Source organism: Apus apus, chromosome 21 (genome assembly GCF_020740795.1).
Source record: "Apus apus isolate bApuApu2 chromosome 21, bApuApu2.pri.cur, whole genome shotgun sequence".
Taxonomy (NCBI): Eukaryota; Metazoa; Chordata; class Aves; order Apodiformes; family Apodidae; genus Apus; species Apus apus.
Genome location: NC_067302.1, coordinates 7,547,917 through 7,568,625, shown reverse-complemented (window position 1 = coordinate 7,568,625; position 20,709 = coordinate 7,547,917). Strand labels below are relative to the sequence as shown.

At 48.6% G+C, this 20,709-nt stretch overlaps 1 protein-coding gene across 4 annotated transcripts; it reads right to left on the bottom strand.

Annotated features, from left to right (window-relative positions):
• Nucleotides 1-1,682: 1,682 nt before the first annotated feature.
• On the bottom strand, nucleotides 1,683-19,623 carry INPP5B (inositol polyphosphate-5-phosphatase B). 4 transcript variants are annotated; one of them, XM_051638109.1, is made up of 22 exons: nucleotides 19,503-19,623; nucleotides 19,328-19,407; nucleotides 18,660-18,757; nucleotides 18,249-18,278; nucleotides 17,702-17,815; nucleotides 13,859-13,946; nucleotides 12,361-12,531; nucleotides 11,663-11,764; nucleotides 11,188-11,302; nucleotides 10,427-10,543; nucleotides 9,429-9,616; nucleotides 8,765-8,876; nucleotides 8,485-8,594; nucleotides 7,479-7,614; nucleotides 6,804-6,914; nucleotides 4,792-4,954; nucleotides 4,405-4,640; nucleotides 3,736-3,849; nucleotides 3,269-3,353; nucleotides 2,767-2,894; nucleotides 2,394-2,505; nucleotides 1,683-2,072 (listed from the first exon to the last, which is right to left on the bottom strand). In XM_051638109.1, the coding sequence occupies exons 1-22, from the start codon at nucleotides 19,557-19,559 to the stop codon at nucleotides 1,948-1,950; spliced, it is 2,592 nt and encodes an 863-aa protein (XP_051494069.1). In that variant the 5' UTR covers nucleotides 19,560-19,623; the 3' UTR covers nucleotides 1,683-1,947. The 4 variants fall into 4 exon arrangements, with proteins under 4 accessions (XP_051494069.1, XP_051494071.1, XP_051494070.1 ...); XM_051638111.1 differs by adding an exon at nucleotides 17,936-17,957 and having other exon boundaries at nucleotides 19,328-19,594; XM_051638110.1 differs by lacking the exons at nucleotides 19,328-19,407; nucleotides 19,503-19,623 and adding an exon at nucleotides 17,936-17,957 and having other exon boundaries at nucleotides 18,660-19,318.
• Nucleotides 19,624-20,709: the final 1,086 nt, after the last annotated feature.

The following is a 20,709-nucleotide window of genomic DNA, read 5'->3' as shown; positions in this document are numbered from 1 at the left end:
AATAGTATCGAAATAGTTACACGACAGAAAAAAATAACCATTCCGTACTTAATTAGCATAAGTGGAAAGCAGAGCACACAAAGCTAAGTTTCCCTCAATACACCAATTTTTACCTCAGCGTTTTCAAAATAAAGTCTCAGGATCCCCCCGGGCAAGTCAGACTGCCCCGGTTAACAACCACAGGCACCAGCGACAGACCCAAACACCTCCGTGCCTCACTCTGCATTTTCAAACTCTTCATCAAGATCCAAAATTGCCAAATACCTCCTTTGATAAAGCCCAGACTAGGAAGAGCTGTGGTGGGTGATGGGGCCGGGGCAGAGATCTCACTGCTCATGGCAGCGCCTGCCTCTGTCCCTACCCTGTACACGCCGTCCAGAACAGGCTTATAAAATAAAGTCAGTCCCTTACCTCCATGGGATCCCATCCACCTCACTCCTGGTCTCAGTCATACAGGAGAGGACGAGTTCCCATCACATCTCAGTCTGCCACCCAAGACTGGCACAGGGGCTGCCACAGGCCCACTCAACCTGACTCCCCCCTGCCAGCAAACCAGCAGCCTGCACTGGCCACAGGGGCAACCAGGCTGGAAAAAAATAATCACAGAATCTTAGGGGTTGGAAGGGACTTTGAAAGATCATCTTGTCCAACCCCCCTGCCACAGCAGGATCACCTAGAGTACATCACACAGGAATGTGTCCGGTGGGTTTTGAATGTCTCCAGCGAAGGAGACTCCACAGCCTCTCTGGGCAGCCTGTCCCAGGGCTCTGTCACTCCCACAGTAAAAAAGTTTTTCCTCACGTTTACATGGAACCTCCTACGCTCCAGTTTGCACCTATTGCCCCTTGTCCTATCCTTGGACATCACTGAGAAGAGCCTGGTTCCGTCCTCCTGACACTCACCCTTAACATAATTATAAACGTTGATGAGGTCTCCCCTCAGTCTCCTCCAAGCTAAAGAGACCCAGCTCCCTCAGCCTTTCCTCATAAGGGAGATGTTCCACTCCATTATCTTTGTGGCTTTGCACTGGACTCGTTCCAGCAGTTCCCTGTTCTTCGTGAACTGAGGGGCCCAGAACTGGACACAATATTCCAGATGTGGCCTCACCAAGGCAGAATAGAGGGGGAGGAGAACCTTCCTTTGACCTACTAACCACCCCCTTTCTAATCCACCCCAGGATGCCATTGGCCTTCTTGGCCACAAGGGCACATTGCTGGCTCATGGTCATCCTCCTGTCCACCAGGACCCCCAGGTCCCTTTCCCCTACACTGCTCTCCAGCAGCTCAGCCCCCAACCTGTACTGGTACACGGGGTGCTTCTTTCCCAGATGCAGAACTTGTCCTTGTTGCACTTCATTAAGTTTCTCCCCACCCAACTCTCCAACCTGTCTAGGTCTCCCTGAACAGCAGCACAGCCTTCTGGTGTGTCAGCCACTCCTCCCAGTTTTGTGTCATCAGCAAACTTGCTGAGGGCACACTCTGTTCCTGCATCCAGGTCATTGATGAAAATATTTTAAATACTGACCCAAGGGACTCCACTAGTCACAGACCTCCAACTAGACTCTGTCCCACTGACCACAACTGTCTGACTTCTTCCTTTCAACCAGTTCACAATACACCTCACCACCTGATCATTCAGACCACCAAAATGCACCAACATCTTTCTAGTTAAATAACAAGGACTTAAAAATTCAGAGAGTTTTAATACAAGTTAAATAAAGTACAGTGTAAAAATCAGCTTTTATATTTTTGCTTGTCTACATACAGCTTATTTAGAAATTTGATATATTTTACAGCTTTAACAGTGACAGCTGTCAAACTGCCTGATCTTGAAAAGCAACAGATCGTATAAAATACTGTGGTATTTTAAAAAACCCAGTACACTGTACAAAAAAAAAATATTTACAGTAATTTAATATCTAAAAATTAGATTAGCTGCATCTGAAATTCATGGTGAATTGTCTTCTGTCAAGAGGAACTGCTGGATAAATTGCTGAGCTTTCCTCTTTTCAGTTATATCAGGTGTAGGATGTCCAGGAGGAGGTCGAAGTAACAAGCCACCAAATATACTAGCTGCATTAAAAACAAAATGCCACAGACACACAGTGAGAGCCCAACAGCAGAGGATGTCCAGGGTAATCCCGCCAACCCCGATTAAAGTTTGAGTGCCTGGCTCCAGAGCAGGGTATGACAAGGCTGATGGCCCACACAGCTTGGAGCCCCTTGACAACTCTTTTCAGGCCACTCCAGTGACTGTGTTTCTCTGGACTGTTTGCTCATTAGTAAATGCCTCAGAACAGCAGAGGCCACGACAACACTCACCTTGGAATAAAGTGCTTTGTTACACATGCTGCAAACCCCCCCTGAACAGAACAGTTATTGTTCTCGCCTTACCAAGAATATTCACATCCAAATGGTTTTTCCCTGAATTTTTCAGTAGTTCTCGTAGAAATGCCATTAGATATTCAAACACGTTTTTATGGCACCTTGGCAGGTTAAAGATGATCTGAGGAGGAGGAAAAAAACCCAACATTTATATACTGAAGACATGGCAATGACTTAGAAGCTTCATCTACTACCAACATCACCCTGTCTAAAAACACTAATAGCTCTGAATAACCAAGAAGCACCATTTCTAAAGCCTTATCAGATCATTATCACAGGGTTAAGTTTCTGAGAGCAAAAGTCCATTACTGGTCTAGAATAAAGGACTTAGGCTCCCCTCTCTGGAATTACAGGAGCAGTCTCACAGGGAAGTTGGTGGTACCTGACTGCTCAGCAGGTAATCGCCAGCACTCTCCAGACAGCTGCTGTAGAACCTGCAGCAGATGACAGGCTCCGGCAGGCTCTCCAGGAAGAGCAGCAGGGCTTCTGCTACTGAGTGGTTGTTGCCAACTGATCCAGAGATGGTTAAGGAAGAAGCAAGCACAGTGTCATCTACTTTGGTTGTATTTCTGCTGAAATATTAATCTTTGCTTGGGTCTCCAAGAGCTCCTCCTGTTCTTCACAGCTTTTAAACCACTTGGCCCCACACAGCAAGCTGTCCCACTGGCTATCGAACACTTGGGAAACTCATCAGACTCCTCGCCATGGCGAGGTCCTCACAAAGGCTCTTGCACCCACACATGGAGCAGCGGGAACTGCAAGTGTCAGTCACCCTGAGAGGAGAGATGGCAATTTAAAACAAACGGTGGAGCACAGTGATATCTTTTTTAGCTTTGGTTACTGAAGCACAGGGAACCTCACTGGACATCAGTCTAAAAGGATACGAAGGGTATCATGCATTCCTTTGTCCAAACAATCTCGGATTTGTTCAAATTCAGATCTGAGGCCTGGTTGCTGAAACAGGTCCTCCTGCAAAGCACACTGTTAGTCAGTCTGGAGGAAAATAAAAGTTACTTGGGTAAGTAGAGCAATGTAATTATAATCTGGCTGGAAAAAATCTCTCCTAACTAGTAATTCTCAGCACAAATCCCAACACTAGCAGCTCTAGTGAGGCTGTGGCACTGCAGCTGGGAGCAATGCAGGACAGCTGCTGATGCATGCCACTCAAGGACATCATGATGGAACAGGAGAGCCCAGGGCTCCAGGATCACCGATCACAGCCTATTAGCTCTCTCTACCATCAGCCAAACATCCACAGGCAGCAATAACTGCCATTACCAGGTTCTTCTTCAGAACTTAAACCCAAGGCAAACAAATCACCGTGCATTTCCAGTACAAGAACACTGACAACCTGCTGGGAAGCGTTGCGGTACAGATGATCCACCATTGTCCACAGCTCTTTTGGAATGTCCATGGGCTTTTCAGCTTCAACAGCATCATCGCTCATCTCTAGAGGCAGCAGGGTCTGAGAGACAGAGGTGTGGGGAGGGGAGAAAAAGGTAGCTAGCCAACTTCTTGCAAAAATGCTTCCCAGAGCTTATACCTGAGAATTACGACTTGCTTAGAAACTCTGCAGCTTCACTCACCAGTCTTTACACAAGACTCATATAACAGGCACTTTCACATCAACAGTCCAGACAGAAGAAACAAGCTGCTCTACGAAAGGCTCTTCATATACACCCCACCCTGTGGCAGTGACACACCAGCCCTCACACACACACCTGTTCAATGCAGAGAAAGGCTCCAGGAAAGAGATCTGTGTTTACAAGCTGCACACCTTTTCAGGTGTGCAGGCAAAGGGGATCTGACTCTCAGTGCTCTCTATACAAAATGGGTAGGTTCATCCATGGGAAGAACTACTGTAAGGTGTGAAGGTGGTGCAATGGAGAGACAAGCTGTACTAGCATTCTCAGACTAGGGACCAGGGGAGTGGAAGAAGGCTCTTTGGCAATAAACAGGACTTAACATCTAGTTTTAATGGTTCTTGTGTGTTTGGAAAGGAATCTTGTCTTTAACTCACAAGTTTGCGAATAGATTCTGCTGACATGTCCTGGATTGGGTCCCTCATGTGACACAGCGTATGAATGGGAGACCCAAAGCAACTTGGCAAGTAGTTTCCCATTACAGAGAGAAAATAATCCTTCCCCCTGTTAAGATGCAAGACCAAGATATCTTCAAGCTTTTCCTCTCCTGAGTTTAAATGGGTAGCTGTTGATTTATTAACAAACACCTCCAATTCAACTGTGATCTCAGCACCTGCCAGGAGATGATAAAAAACCCACTTTAAAAAAAGGTATTAAATCAATAAGTCTGCATTCTAAGGCACGGTATTCTCAAAACAGAGAAAATTAAGCCAGAAGGTGACAATATTAGCTCATTAACATGAGATGAACAACGACAAGCTCACCTGAGAGCAGAAAGCCCTTACTGGGATTAGCAATCAGCCACTCCTTGCAGTAGGTTTCCTCATCTGGTTTGCTGATAAATTCGAACTGGCAGGGCACTTCTCCATTGCGGATTGTAAACTTCTTTACCTGCAGCTGCATGTATTTTACGTCTTCAAAATAGAACTAGGAACAAATGTCAGTGAACATCATCAGCTAGTTCCACCTTGCCGAACACCAGCAGCAATTCCTGCCCTGTGGTTTAATCATTAAGCAGCAAGATACCCAGATTAACCCTCTTGCTCCTGCACCCATCTCTGCCAGGATTACAAGGATTACATTTGCTTATTCTGTATGTGTGGGAAATGGTTCTTTTTCTTCCCCACATCAGTCTAAACGAATGCCTTTTAAGTCAGCAAAGGCCTTCTGTTGATTATAACCAGCTAATGGACCAAAAATAGGCCTGCTGCTCAAGGACAAAAGAAAGCAAAACAACAGGTATGATACAAGGCAGGAAGGATGGGCAATAAGTTATGCATTGTCCTGCTAGTTACTGCCCTAACTTGGGGCTCATGGATGCCAATTGGCTCTGGACAGTGACACTGGCTGGACAGGGGGGTCACAGGGGTATAAAAGGGCGGCGAGTGCAGCAGGTGGGACCAAGGCCTGCTCGGACGCTTCCTTTGTGGGACACCCCCTTGCTGCGAGCCTGGAGCAGGGACTCTGCCGGGCCTGCTGGCCAGCCTGCCTGCCCCGGGAATCGAGCCTGAGCCTTAACGGTGAGCGTGCCGGGGTTCTGACCCCTGGAGCACCGGGTCCTTCCTGCAGCCGTCGAGGTCGGGGCTGGAGCCCCCCCCCCCCCACACACCGTTTTGCTGCCGCTGCTGCCGAGCTGCGAGAGGCTGCTCCCCGAAACCACGGATTGCGAGATGCTGCTTAGCAGCCTGCCCGGTCCGCCTGCCGCTCTGCCCCGGGATTGGAGCCGCGTTCGCCTGTCTACCTGCTGCTGGGGGGTCGCCCCTGTTACCAGGAAGCCGGCCCCCTACGGACCTGCTACCGAGCCCTGCCAGCTGGAAAAGACGCCGCATCCCGGGAGCCACACGCTACAGAAGGGTAAATGCGCGCGCGCACACACGCTCTCTAGCTGTCTCGTCCGGGTTCAACTCCTCCCTCCCTCTCCTTTAATCCACAACCCTCCGTGGGAGGGAACGCCTTTGTACTTTTTGCATTACCTTCCTAAAGGACACATCACTTCCCTGATATATATCCCTGGTAGCCATTTGCCATTTTGACATTTTCCCTAAACTTCATCCCACAGTTTGTGTTAACCCTTAATAAATCGGTTAATTTGTAAACTAAACATTGGTCTCAATAGCAATTTGTGAACGTGTTGGGGGCATATTCTAACTACCACGCTAAAATACGGTCCTGCAGTAACCGTTCCACGTGAGAGCCCTCGGTCTTACTCAACAACCCCTCCAAATTGGGCATGGGGGGAAGTCGTGAAAGCATCCTGAGAGCCAATAGCCCCCCTGGCATCGGCTCGCAATAGTATGCTAAGTCCTTTGCATCAGTGGGTCCTTTAAAACAAATGCTCCCCTCAAATAACCCCAATGAAACTTGAGAACAAGATAACTGCAGCCTCAAATGTCTCATTTGCTTATCTCTTTTAGTCCCCTACACACAAAGCAAATGCCAGTTTTGTGACATCCAAATCCTTCATGTTTTACATTTTATGTTTCAAAGAACAAGTCAGATCAAGGGCCACAAACTACCCTTTATATCTCTCTCTCCTCACCCTCAGGGAGTAACGTGCCCTACATTTCAGGCTGGTACTGCGACTGGCATTTACCTGCATCTGAACAAGTATTTCTAGGGCTTGTCAACAGAGAACAGCTGGAAGTCAAAACACGCTGCTTCTTTGGGACCAGACCCCGGGATCTAGAATCCATTTTCTGTAGCTCTACAGCAGGAATACATTTCTGGGGCCCAGGGTTCCTCAGTTTCCCCTGCGAGGGACGGCACATGAACATACCTCTCTCTGGGAGAGGGTCACCGAAGGAATGTTGGCATTCTCCAGCTTGTCCAGGGAGCGCACAATTTCCTCAAAGGCTTTTCGATACAGCTCTTCATCCACAACCTTCACCTGAAAAGGACACATAACTGGCACTTACTGTGCCTCTGCAGGAGAGCCAAAACGCAGCTGGACATACACAGAGTAACTGGATTTTAGCAGCACACTAATGGATACAACGCATGTAATGAATAGACTCCTGGAAGCAAGCACTCTGAGACCTCATGGGGACCCACAGCCAAGAGAGACAGTCACCCAGTCAATACCAGAGCAGCGATTTTTTTCTTTAAAAAAAAAAAAAAAGTCTGACAAGGCACTACTGTGTTGTCAATGATGCAGCACTTCCACACTGCAAGTTTCTGTGAAAATTATACGGTAAATAGCTAAAAAAGGCAAAGGAACAATTCTGAACACATATTTGTGCATTATACTGCCCAGCTGAAGTATCGATCCACTCAACCCTAGCTTACCAGGAACAACAATCCTATCTCAGTATCTTATCCAGCCCAGCTTTTAAGCTATTGTTCTCTGTGGAGGCCATAAAAGCAGTAGAAGGACATCAGCAGAATCTCCCTCCTCCTGCCCCCTCCCCACAGAGGTCAGCAGAGCTACTTCCTGCAGCACTGAGGTTCTTACCCCGATATCAAACACGGAGCTGACTGGCTTGTGATCACTGATCTTCAAAGCCATGTGGCTGCGATAGCTCAGCTGAGCAACGTTCTGCCCCTTCCAGAGGATCCGATCACACCACGCTGGAACACGGCACTTCTCACTAAAAGAGGCAAGACACTACAGTTTTCAGGCACAGTTCAGGTGGAGTAACAATGCAAGGCAGAATACTGCTCTCCCAGAGACTCTGTTTTCATGACATAGCCTGGAGCCAGCTCTCTACCAAAGTTGTATTTTCCACAAAGTTTGCCCGTCTGCTCTTGTGTGTATCTATATTATGCTTCTACTTCTTAAAAGATGCAATTATTTGTTTTGTTCTTTTGATAGAATCAACACACAGTGCAGTACTCGGAGATTCCTTTAATCATAAGCACCATGAAAAATAAGAACTCAGGCTCTACATTTAAAGTTCATGTTTTCATTTCTTTTTTCTCACTGCCTGCTGCACAGATTTCATGCTGACACTTGCAGCCAATGCTCCCAGCTTACTAAGAAGAGGTCAGGCACTCTGTGGTGCATCACAGGAACAAGGGTTCCTGCAGTCTTTTGGAGAACACGCTCAGCTACAGACAGCACAAATACACCATTTTGAGTCCCAGCTCGTCTGACCTGAGGAGGTACAGCAGGTATCAGCAAATAAAAGATCCTAAAATTTTGCAGAGGAAAAAAAACCAAACCAAACAAAAAGAATTAAACAAAAACAATACCTTAATTTTGTATGCCTCTAACTATGAGGAAATCAAATGTATTATTCCTAGGAAGAAGATCAGGAATATCTGGCAAACTAAGGAGGAAGAAAAGCAACACAAATAGAGGTAAACTGGAGATGGATTTTGGAACCAAGGGAGAGGAAGAGCAATAATCTCAGAACTGTTCCTGCTTATAGCCATTAGATCTGCACTTTTTTTTTGCTTTGTTCCTTCAAGGATAACATTAGCCACTGGGAGCACCACACATAAGGCCACCACCGTACCTTGTGTCCCAGTCATCGCAGCCAGGATCATATTTGTATGTTGGCTGGAAAGAAATCTCTCCCTCTGTGAATCCTTCAAAGACTGCTTTTGTATTCATTTGCTTCCTTAGCTAGGGAAGAAAAAAGGCAAAACGTTTAATTTTAAATAAATTCAAGCGCAATTCCCACATGGGCTAACAGGGAGAAGCTCAGCACTGAGAAGGCCAAGGAGCATGTGGAGGTTCTGGAGGGTGTGATATACACCCTCAGCACCACACGCAGGCAGGCGAGACATCAGTACCTGGTCATATTGACAAAGCTCTAAAAAGGCTTTTTCATCTACCAGCTGCTTCACTTTTGCCACCTCGAGGTCCTCCAGCCGATAGTTGAGGTCACCCAACCACAAGATCACACTGAAAGAGAACAGACACCAGAGGTGGAACAGAGGCCTGAGGGTGTGCAGAGCGCAGGACACAACCCCACGGCAGCACCTGCACCAGCTCTGCTCAATGCCACCAGGTGGATGCTGTGTCTGCTTCTTCAGTACAGAGAATGACTAGCACTCAACACTTGAAAGAGAAGCTACATTTTCTGCCTTTGCCGTTTTAAATTCCTGTTCCGCGTGTTTGTCACTACCTCTTAAAAACTGGTGCTTTTAATATTCCAGACAGACTAAATCCCACAACCCACTGGGGAAACCAGCGAGTATTACTGCCCCATTCCCACTTCAGGCTTGAAAATAAAACAAGGCCTGAGAGAGCACAAGGCAGCAAGTGACTTGTCAGAACTGTGTAGGTGACCACTCTCCAGCCCAGGGTTATCGTAAAGCATTTCTAGCCCTTCCAGGCTGACCATCAGATCACTGGGCACCTTCCCACACCCCTGCTGGGAGAACCTCACACCCCAGCATGCTCATAAGGTTCTTCCCCACCACACACAACTGCTCAGTCAGAGGGGAATCATACTCGTGATTGCCAATAGTGAGAGGGGGCAAATTTGGATCCAATTGGCAGAACTGCATCCGAGAGCAGATGTCCTTGAAGTCCTGGTTCCTCCGCTCGTATTCCTCTGTGTGAGCTGCAAGGTGAGAATTCACAACGCACACACTGGTGTTATGGAATTTAAACCTTATGGCAACACCACCTTTGTTGCCCTGAAAGATAAAGACAAAGATGCTGGTCAGAAGCTTCTACACAACAGATGAATCCACAAATTAGTTACTAGCAGTAGACGAGCCAGAAGACATTGAGGCAAACTGCTTCCTTCCAGAGGAAGGAAAAGGCCAAAAAGGCCAACCATTGATAACTACTTCATGAATTCTGGTTAGTGACTCATGAGGGGGTTGCACGCTGCACAGAACACAGCAAGCAAGCACATGGAACTCAGTCTGTAATTTAGAAATTAGCTAATACAGAAGGAAATTAAAATCAGTAAGAGAGCTGGTCAGTTACTTCAGCAAGTTCCAAAACCTGCTTAGCAATAAACTGGATCTTTCAACACAAACCATAAAAAAAAAATGGCAAATTGAGGAAGAAGTACATGGCTTTGCTGGTCAAAAATACCTTGGACAAGCGATAGCTGCAGCATTCAGAGAAACTACATTTAAAGGGCACAGACTTCGTTCCAGTGGCATGGAATGGCAAGAGGCCAGGAAGACCTCCTCAGGAAAACTAATCTTAATAGACATGTTTCTTCTACTTGTGTAGCCAGCATCCAAATAACACGACAGCAAGGCCTCAGGCAGCCCAGCACACGCAAGCAGAACACAGCCTGTTGAGGAGATTCCCCCTCAGGGTCTTTGGGCCTTTGTGAGCACATGGCGATTCCCTCCAGCAACACCTGAGCTGGCACAGGGGCAGGACAATGTGCTTCCAGAGGGTATTCCAAAGGAATAACCACTGCAGCTAAGGAGAGGGGCTCGCCAGGGCTCCTCTAAATCTCACCCCACAGCGGCCTTTCTTACCATCCTCCCCATGATTCCAGTTCCCACAGTCTCAACTTCCACCTCAGAGATGTTCAAAGCAAGGTCTGCTTTCACATATAAGAGAAGCATGATTCCCACGAGCCGCACAAGTTTCACCTGAAAAAAACAGATCCTGTTCCATTAAATGCTAGAATGGGAGAGGTGTGATGAGAGAAGGCCCATCTCCTCCCAATTCAAGGCATGGGTCACCAAAACACAGATAAAGAGTTCCAGGCTCACGCGGTGGACCAGCTGGGCTTGTGGCACACAGCCCCTCCAGCAGCACTGCATGGGAAGGAGCTAAAGACCAACAGTTCAGTAAACAAGTTGAAGCACAGAGCAAAACCCAAGGCACAGGCACAGTCCTTGGAACGAGCTTCCCTTCAACAGCAATGACAAGAGATAAAGCAGGCCAAAGAGGGAGGAGCCAAAATATAAGCAGTGTTCCTGTCAAGATACCCACACAGCTCATTGCACCATATATTATGGAGACAGGCATGAAAGAAGCCAAGATACTTCCTATTTTCTCCCCCCAAGACAGAAGGAGGCTCCTTGTATGCCGATGCCCAGCTCTGGCCTGCTGTCCTGTCCCTGCACAGCAAACTCCACCCACGTCCCTCCAGGGCAGTTCTGACTGATCAAATACCTGCACGTAGCGAGCCTCTGGAGGACACAGCAGTTGAGAACAAGAAAAAACAAAGGGAAAGAGACCCAAGTAGGAAATTATTCCACATTCAAATCTCCCCAAAAGTCACGCTTACCTTTGCATACTTCGCATCTGGGTGAAGACTCTCGGTTACAGCTTTAAACCATTCCTCTTCCCGTGGTGTGTCATTGAAAAAGAAGGCTTCTTTACTCAGATCAAGCTCCTGGAAACTGTGTTAAAGGAAGGAACCCATGGATGCATGCACTTGTTTATAACTCTTCAGCCCTTTCCTCTAGGAAAAAACTAGATCCATTTATACTCACTAAATTTATAACTGAAAACTCCAATTCAGTTATGCTGATGTTAAATGTAAAGCTAAATTACAGTCAGTACTAAACTGAATGGCTTTAAAGATTTTGTAACACCGCACTGCCAGAGAGTCCAAACCCCACCAGAGGAACAGCCCAGCCAGGCTCTGGAGATGTGCCACAGAGGACAGCAGTGCAAACATTCCTCAGCTGCAGCATCCTGGCTGGACACCCCTATGCAGCAGAGCCACCAGCCACCCACAGCCAGGCTGGGACACTCACCCCACACAGTAAACATCCGGAGGTTCAGCCTCACACCTCAGCCAAGGCTGAAGGCTTTCTCTGGGGGACTGGCCGTTCACATTGTATGTCCCAACAAAAAACCTGCAAAGAAATTCACTAAATCCCAGAGCTGCAAATTGTAGAGTTGATGGGAACACCACTATTATTCATCCATGTACTTCACACTACATCTAACTATTTAGGAGTAATGTGTTTCCAGCGGGGAATTAGAAAAATGTGGCAAAGTTTAAATCCCTAAAATTATTTAGTTATAGCAGCATCTTTACAGACATGTTTTACATAAGGATTCACATTTTTACTTATAGTAGATATAAAAAAAATACTAGAGCTGTGCATTAGCAGTTTGAAATTCATAGAATAACACACATAAAAGGATTTAAAGCACAGTAAAGTCTTGGTCCTAATTATATATTTCACCCAAGCTCTTATGAGCTTATTGGAACAACTGCATGGATAAGTAGTGAACAGAAGAAGTGAGAGAAAGGCATTAATTAAATTCTTCTCTGCTAATGTCCAAACAAGGAAAGAAAGCTGTTCTGAAAAGCATGGATCATACTTTTATATAACATTTCCTATTTGCAGGGATACCAGATGAAATGATGGACATGAGTTATATTTGACAGCTTATGCTAACTTACTCCCTGCAAAAAGAAGTTCTTCTCAGGATTGATCATTACCTGAAGTTCTGGATGTATGTGTAGGAATCCTCCCTTTGTACAAGCTGAGATTTAATAATAGTATCTCTCAGTCCAAACATTGGCTCCGAGAAGGTGGGAGCCTTGTTTGAAGCCATGACGCTGGAGGACCACACCATCGCAGCTGCCACTTCAGGTCTTAGTTTGCTTTGCCTGCAAACGAAAGCAAAACTCTATGATGAAACTCAGGATATTCACACACCCTAAGCAGTTTATTTCTGCCACTGAAGACTTGATTCACATGTATCTGTCCGTTTCACTAAAGATAACCAACTTCTGGGGTAAGCAAACAAGACTGAAATGAGCATTTCTCAGAGTGGTTCAGATCTCAAGATAAAACCAGTTTAACTAACTGAAATAACAAAGGGTTTTCACTACCCCAGCACAGCCTGTTGATTCACAGCAGGCCTTACACCTGGATGTTGGTAGAAAACCTGTACATACTTCCTGCTTACCAGAGCAAGGAGATTCAAATCTCCCACTGCCTCTGCCCAGCCCTTCTGACCTCAGCAGAAGAATGAAAAACTGTTTGTTTAAAAACAAAAAAAACTCTGTCTGAAAACCTCCTCACTCTGCCTAGAAAAAGGGGAAACACAGCATGGATGGTTTTATTTAGTATCTCATGGCTCTGCAAACTGCTTTTATAACAGTAATAATGCCACAGCTTGGGAGTTCCCACAAGCAAGTAGATGGTATAAATTTAAGATCAGCAACCTGCACACCAGTGCCAAGGACAGCAGAGAGAGACTTATGTAGCAGAGTCCAAAAAGTCCTGGGAACTGGAAAATGAAACTGTAGCATTTTAAGAGTGTATCTATGAGGCAGGATGGCCCTAAGCCAAAGCTCTCTGAAATCAAAATAAACAATGCTAGCGGGTCCTGTCTCACTGAACTGAAAAAATATGCCCAAATAGGGGACTGGCAGGATTGTCTCCTAGAGACTGTGCTGAAATTCCCACTAAAGTTTTGACAGTATGCTGATGCTGACCTTTGCTCTCTCCTAACTAGAACAAGCAGATTGTCTTCTCAAGAAGTCATCAACTTCTGCTCTAGTTCCCATCATGTCCGGGGACTGCAACTGACACAGCCACCAGCAGATGGAAAGAGATAACACAGCCACAGGGTTGCTCCAGCACTGGTGGTGCACAGACCTCAGACGGCACCAAAGACCAACTTCCCCACTCTGTTTCCAGCCAAAAACAAAGCCCTTTTTCTTCCTCTAGACAGCAAAGCATCAACAATCCGCACACCTCGGTTCATTCCATCCATACACAATCACCCAGAAGTACCCAGAACTTTAGTAGTATGTATATTTACTGTCAATAATCATAGATCCTCTGCGGGGAGGCACAGCTAAACCAGGAAGGAAACATCGCCACCATCTCTCCTCCTCACTAGACCTTCCACAAAGAGCCCATGTGCACAACTCTCCCCTCAACTGCTTCACCAAACCCAGACAAGAAGCGAGGGATACACCCTACCTATGAGCACTCGTCTGGCTGCAGTCGTGCCTCTGACCAACACCCAGCTTCTTTCCGTTCTGTTTGATGCCTTCAGAGCCAACCAATTCTGGAAAAAAACATAAAGTTTCATAATAAACACAAAGTGTTCTTTAATTCCTCAACACACTTATGCAAACACTGGCATAAATCTGTGAGCAGAATATAATTTAGGTTTGTGTAAAGAAGTGCCCTGCAGTCTCTCTTTCAGTTATCTGATAGATGTAGGTTCTTTTGACAGAACCATTCTGTGATGATGCAGCTTCCCCTCTAGAGATGTGTGACCACAGAGAGCAACAGAACTGCTGGGTGCTGCCTGCAGGTTCCTGGCTCATCTTTCAGCTAAGCCAAACCAGACTAAGCAGCACAAAATCCAGGGCTTTATCCTGGGAATACAAAAATTGTATCCTAATAACACATTTTTCCTTTCTGAAGCAAGATAGAAGGTCCAAATAAAAGAAAAAAAAAAAAAAAAAAAAAGCCCAAACCACAGCCTAAACCCCACACACACTATTAAAAGGTTTTCTATCTATCTGCAAACACAAAGCAGAACTGTCTTCCCTCTCAAGAGTAGTACAGAGTCACCATACGAATCCACTGTGTCTCAGCAGAAACAAATGCCTTGATGCAAACTTCACATTACTAAAAAAATAACACAGCAGCTGCCATGCAAATATAACTAAACACTAGTGTGACACTACACACTTCAAATTACATTAACAAAATTTGCCCAGTCTTTCATGATTTTGTATCAGTTACAACATCCTACTCCTACAGCTGCCAAAATAACGGTTAAAAAAAAAAAAAAAAAAAAAGAAAGAGGATTCTGAGTGGAAGTCTGTGTTTAAGATGTACAAAACCAGCAATCTCAAGATTGTGCTACTTAGCACATAAATCTAACAATGATACAGAAATTGTTGTTAAGATGATACGGTTCTAGTCATTCAGCTGAGCTTCTCCTTCAGTGAGCACAATCCAGAAACACTGAAGTGTTACTGCTGTCATAGTACATTCTCCAGGACAAGAGCACAAACCAGAAACAGAACTTGAAGTACTTCACCCAAGCACTGGGAACATAAACAAGCTGACCAGAAACGGCCTTATTCTCAGCTTGGAAAACCTCTTCTGCCCAAGAGCCTTCTGAGAATAAATACTGTAAGAGGATTTGTCAGAGGTTGCCTGCAGCAGCACACATACCTCAGCCCTCGCTACGGACCACACAGCTGAGGTCAGGCAGGGTGGACGGGGAGCACACAGGGCTCGGACACACTGCAACGCATGGTTCCACCGAGCTGGGCAGAGCCCCCAGTTCCTTCCACGGGCATTAAGCACATAATCGGTGCTGCTGGAGCCTCTGCATGTTCTGATAACAACCATGCGATCCTAACAGTGACAAGAACCAACTTGACCTTTCACTTTAACAGACAACTGCTACTTTCTATTGGGAAGGGAGCAGAGGCTCAGACTTTATCACCTGCACAGGACAATGACACTGGCCAGCATGCAGGAGGTGTCACTGCCAGAATGGCAAGACCTTTGTGCCTACTTGGTGCTGCTGACCTGGCTGCTGTGGGATGCAAAGATCACAGTCATTCACACTTTTGCTTTCTAACCTCACTAGTGGAAATCAGTTTTAGGTAGGGCTCTCCTAAGAAAGAGATTACCCCTGGAAAATGACCGTTTCCATCAGACAGATTTGTACTTTGATACAGACTGCTCCAGTCGGAGGGAACTCTATGTTAGCAATCTGAAGTGGAATATTTTAGCAAGATGGTGACCTTATTCAATAATTGAACTGGGCACAGAAATGCAGAGCTGTGTGCACAGATTATAGACCAGCAAAGCCTGAATTAGACAGGATTTACAGTTAAAAGAGGTTTAAGCAGTTATAAAGATGTTCTTGTTAGAAACGTGCAGTGACGCTGTAGTACTGTTCTATGCTAGGAAAATGCATTGTATCTTCTGGAGAACGTAAGACCCATGTTTAGTACTTAAAAGGGAGAATTAAATCAGCTTTGCCATTAGTTACATCAGCCTCAGCCAATTCACTCTTTCCTTAATGAAAGTATAAGCAACATTCCATGTGGGACCCCACTACTCAGGGCCAGAGGAAACGAAATTTGTTCTTTTCAGGGTTCCACATGAAGTAACACTGCAGTTGTGACTGTGACTGCCCAGATAGGGTTTTAGATAACAGTTCGAACTAAAATTGTGAACATCAAAGTAAAGCACATTTAAATCCCTTTATAGATGCTCTCACTCGTTAACCAGGCTTAACTCACAGAAAATCTAATGAACTTACATCACTCCATAGCAAACGGTAGCATTTACACAGTATTTCAATATGCTTTGATTTGCATGAGAAGGTTGCTAACTCCACATGTGTGTTCATTTAAGGACAGAATGACTTACAGCTAGTCCTGGAAAACTGCAGGCAAAACCCCATTCTATATCAATTTATGTTTCAAAATACTCTAAGTGATGGCAGGGGGCATTTTCTTCTGCTAACACAAAAGGGAGGAGAGAAAGGAGAAAAAAAAAAAAAAAAAGAAATTGTCTGACCCAAAACCAACACAACGAAGCCATGAAAAGGTGACTGCCAAGACTCAAAGGCACAATTCGATACGACAACCTCCCAAGAAGCTTACCATTCAGTAAGTGCTACTGTGCTCCAGATACAGCAGAAACACACCAACAAAGGAGCCAGGCTGTGTTTCATTCAGCATGTTTTTCCTCCTAAACACGTGCATATACCCAAGTCTCTCCCAGTCAGTTCTAAGCAACAAGATAAAGCCTCATGTTGGAGGGATATTCCCAGATCCACTCCTCAGCCCAACCCGTGCTGCTGCTGCCTAAGTTACAAAGTTCATCCCTTCTCCTCTCTGTTTTGTGTTGGGTTTTTTTCTAATATGCTACTGATAAACACAGAACTCCAAGGAAGGCAGGAATGCCAGCAATACCACACTGCACCCTCACGGATTAACAGAAGCCCAGGCGGTATGAGGGTGGATGAACAAGAAACGATCCAATTCAGGGTTTGAACCCTATACTGACTTCCAAGAATGGCTCTACCTCTCTGCATCTTCTCATTCGTGCACTGGCACGGAGGGAAACGGCGACGAGCACCAGGAGCAGCGAGGATGAGGCACATGCAGCGGGAGATGGGGCTGACACCGCGCCCGGAGCCCGCAGCCTGCCCCGCAGAGCCCGGTACCGGCCGAGGGCTGGCAGCGGAGCCAGTGCCACGGCACCGGCCAGCGCGGTCGCGGGAGCCAGGGAGGCCCCGCAGGAAGCGCCCGGGACACGGGGCTCGGGACAGGGCGATGCTGGCAGCTCCGCTCCCGCAGTTCCCGCACGGCTCGGCTCACTCCCGCCGCCCGCGGAGGGGACTCCGAAGGGAGCCGCGCCCGGCGCTGCCCCGACGGCCCGCGCTGTTTGCCTGAACCCGCTCCCGCCCCCGAAGCTGCTCCGGACATGGTGCAAGGCGCCGGGAGCCACAGGCGGGCGGGCAGCCCGGCCCCTCTGCCCCAGCAGCCAAGCGCCGGGGTCAGCTCTGGGCTTCAGCTGCCTCTGGGCAGGCGCCGGGCTCCTACACCCGCCCTGCTGCCGCTGCCCCCGCCCGTTCCCGGTCCGGTTTCATCCCGCAGCGGCCCACGCACTCACCTCGGCGGAGCCACCCGCCCTCGGACATCGCCACAGCCCCGCGCTGCTGAACAGCCCCGCCCACACCGGGACACGCCCCGTGCGTGACACGCCCCCCGCCCCCCCCCCCCCCCCCCCGGGACACGCCCCGTGCGTGACCCCGCCCGCGCCGCCATCCCGCACCTGGGCCGGGGCCGCCGCGGAGCTCCCGCAGGAACGTTCGTGTGTGGGAGCCGAAGGGCAGCTGCACCGTGAGGCGATCGTCCGCGGAGCTGATCCGGACCGTCACGTCGGCGCCTGCGGACAGCGGGAGCAAAGAGCCCTCGTCTGGTGCGGAGGGGCTGGCCGGGCCCAGCCGTGCCCCTGCACCGCGGCACACCCACAGAGTTCTGCTGTAAGCTCCCCACGCCTTCTTACCGTGGTCCTTTTCCGCGTTTTGCTTAAGAATGCAGTTTAAAAATACAAAAGTCAGCACTTAGAATAATTCTTATTCTGCCCATTTGGTTGCAGTAATTAATCTTCCAGTAGCAGTTTAAAAACATTTGGAAAAACCGTTCCTTTGGTTGAACTGGTCTGAGGATACTTGTTAGCAAACAGCACGGCAAGCTCCCGAGCAGCAGCAAGACAAGATCCCCCGGTTCCCAGCCCTACCCAGAATGCCCCCATGCCTGCCCCACTGGGTGCAGGACCCAATGCCTGTGAAAGGCACCAAGGCACAGGTGGAACTCACCAAGGACCTGAAGGTCACTGTCCAGTACGACTGCAAAAGCAAAACAAAGCTCAGTTACAAGGCTGGGCAGCAGGTTTACAGACGGTGATGGTGGTCTGAGGTCAGCCAGCTCCAGCAGTTCCTCAAACCCCAAATACTTCTTGGATGAAGGGAGCCAGGCCAGGGGAAAAGGCCATGGCTGGTGCCTAGAAAGACACTGGGTGCTCTGGGCTGCAGAGCAATTATCTACTGGGGCCCTTCCAGGTACATCATGTGACACACAAGTGCAACCAGGGATTACAAGTAGAATAAAAAATGCAGAGGACAAATAGAATCCCAAATTTCAACACGCAGAACAACAAAATGTAGACACCAAAGCCCTTCGTCTCACTCTTAGGAGATGGCCTCTAAGCTACCAAAACATGTCAGCACCTTCTTCCACTGCAAACTCTTCTGTGATGGGGATAATCTTCTCCAGCCACACATCCTCAGCTGTTATGGCCATCCGCCGGTGAGTGTACACGTGGATCCTGCAAACATGGAGAAGGCAGAGCCAATGACTCCTGGATTGGGACAGCTCTGCAGGCAGAGAGACCCCAACCGTGCCAGCAGCAAAGCCTCACGCAGACCCAAAAGTCATTTATTGATAATGTGACTACCCATCTGCTTACCCACCATTCAAATGAAAACAGATTTATGTTACTGCCAAAATGCACCAGACCAGAACCTCCTGCAGGGCCTGGGCTTTTCTCACTAACATCCATAATGTACAGTAGGAAAAATGCCCAGGCACTGCACCTTCAAACCACTGCCCTACGAGTTTCCATGCAGTTTCCAAGGCCTGCAGGAGACCTGCAGAGCTCTTGGCTCTTCTGCAGGTATTACAGAATCATGGAACAGTTCTGGTTGGAAAAGACCTTTAAGATGATCAACTCTCACCGTTAACCCAGCACTGCCAAGGCCACTGCTAACCCATGTCCCTCAGCACCACATCGACACGTCTTTTAAATCCCTCCAGGGACAGTGACCCCATCACTTCCCTGGCAGCCCGTTCCCTCCTCCCAGCCACCCCCGGTGGCCCCCCGGATCCCAGCACCTACGCGCGCTGCCCGCGGCTCTCCACCAGCCCCAGCAGCCGGGTCTCCCGGCTCTCCCCGCCGGCTAGGACACCCTGCACCGCCTGGGCCGAGGGTCAAGGAAGGGCGGGGACAGACGGGACCCCCAGGGCCGCCCCCCCGCAGGCGACTGCACCATCACGGCCGAGACAAAGGATACGATCCGGCAGGTCGCCCCCGCCGCCAGGCTCTCCTGGATGGCGACCGACTGGTCCATCCTCCGCACCGGCACCGAGGCCACCCCGGCCCGGCCGCTCAGCGCGGCTGTCGCGACGCGTCGTGCCGGGCCTGCGGCTGCCCCCGCCCGGGGTCGTTCCCGTTCCCGCTGCCGGCCCCGCCCGCTCCCCCCAGCCCGGCCCGCCGCGGCTCTCCCGGGTCCAGCCCCGCGGCACGGCTGCCTCAGCCCTTCGCCCCGTGCGGCGCCGGACGCGGAATGACGCGGCGGGGCTGGGCCGGGAGAGCCGCCGCTGCGTGCACTGGGAATAACGGGAACGGTCTCCGCGGGCGGGATCGGGCCCGCGGCGATGGGCAGCGGCGGGGACAGCCCGGACAGCGGGTCCGGAGGGGATTCCCCAACGACCGGATCCGGCGCATCTGGGGGGGCACGATCTCGGGGGGGCAGCTCTGGGCCGCGGCCGGTCCTGCCGCCCGCTCCCGGAGGGAAGGGAAAGGGGCAGGCTCTGGGATTAGCAGGTTAATTTCCTGGTGAAACCAGGAGATGGTCTTGTGCTCAGCAGCAACTCGAATTAAATTTTTGTTGAATTTCCAGAAGCCCCAGCCAGCACCAGACAACTTTTAAGCTGCCAGTTTATTATGCAAATTAATCACTACCGCGTGTGTAAGCAGGGCTGGAAAATGTCACCAGACATTGTCTTTTGCATAGTAGAGCAAGGAGTCTGACCTAAATCAGCTCTTCGCACAGATGTAGGTGCAATAGCCAAGATCTAGAGACTGGGAAAACCCAGCAGCCTCTGTTACCATAACCATTCTGCTCTCGACCCTTCCGCTCCCTTCCCTGCGCTCCAGGAGCTGCACGGGACAAATGGGAGACTGCAAAGAGGAACCAAAAGTCTGATAAAGCCACTGTAAACCCTAAACCTCTATTACAAGAAATGTGGTGCTGGATGGTATTTTTGAGATACAAAAGCCCTGGGTTTTCTCTTGGTTTTGCTCACTGGAGATACACTGACATTGTGGCCTAAAACAAATTAAAAATATGGCCTAAACCTGTGCTGTGGTTTCCATGCAGCAGAGCAGCAGGCTGGCCGAGGCTGCCCTGTACTGGGGAAGGGGCAGCCAGGCTTCTTCATCCAGTCCCACACCCACTGCCCAGGGCTGGGAAGCAAAGCCCTTCTGCCACTGCTGCC

What these genes read in the sequence shown, in the direction of transcription:
- INPP5B (XM_051638109.1), bottom strand. Translation starts at nt 19,559, where the DNA reads ATGGACCAGTCGGTCGCCATCCAGGAGAGCCTGGCGGCGGGGGCGACC. An exon ending in CAGTGACCTTCAGGTCCTTG is followed by an intron (nt 17,816 to 18,248) that starts GTGAGTTCCACC and finishes CGCTGTCCGCAG; the next exon opens with GCGCCGACGTGACGGTCCGG. An exon ending in TGCGATGACTGGGACACAAG is followed by an intron (nt 7,615 to 8,484) that starts GTACGGTGGTGG and finishes TGCCTCTTTTAG; the next exon opens with TGAGAAGTGCCGTGTTCCAG.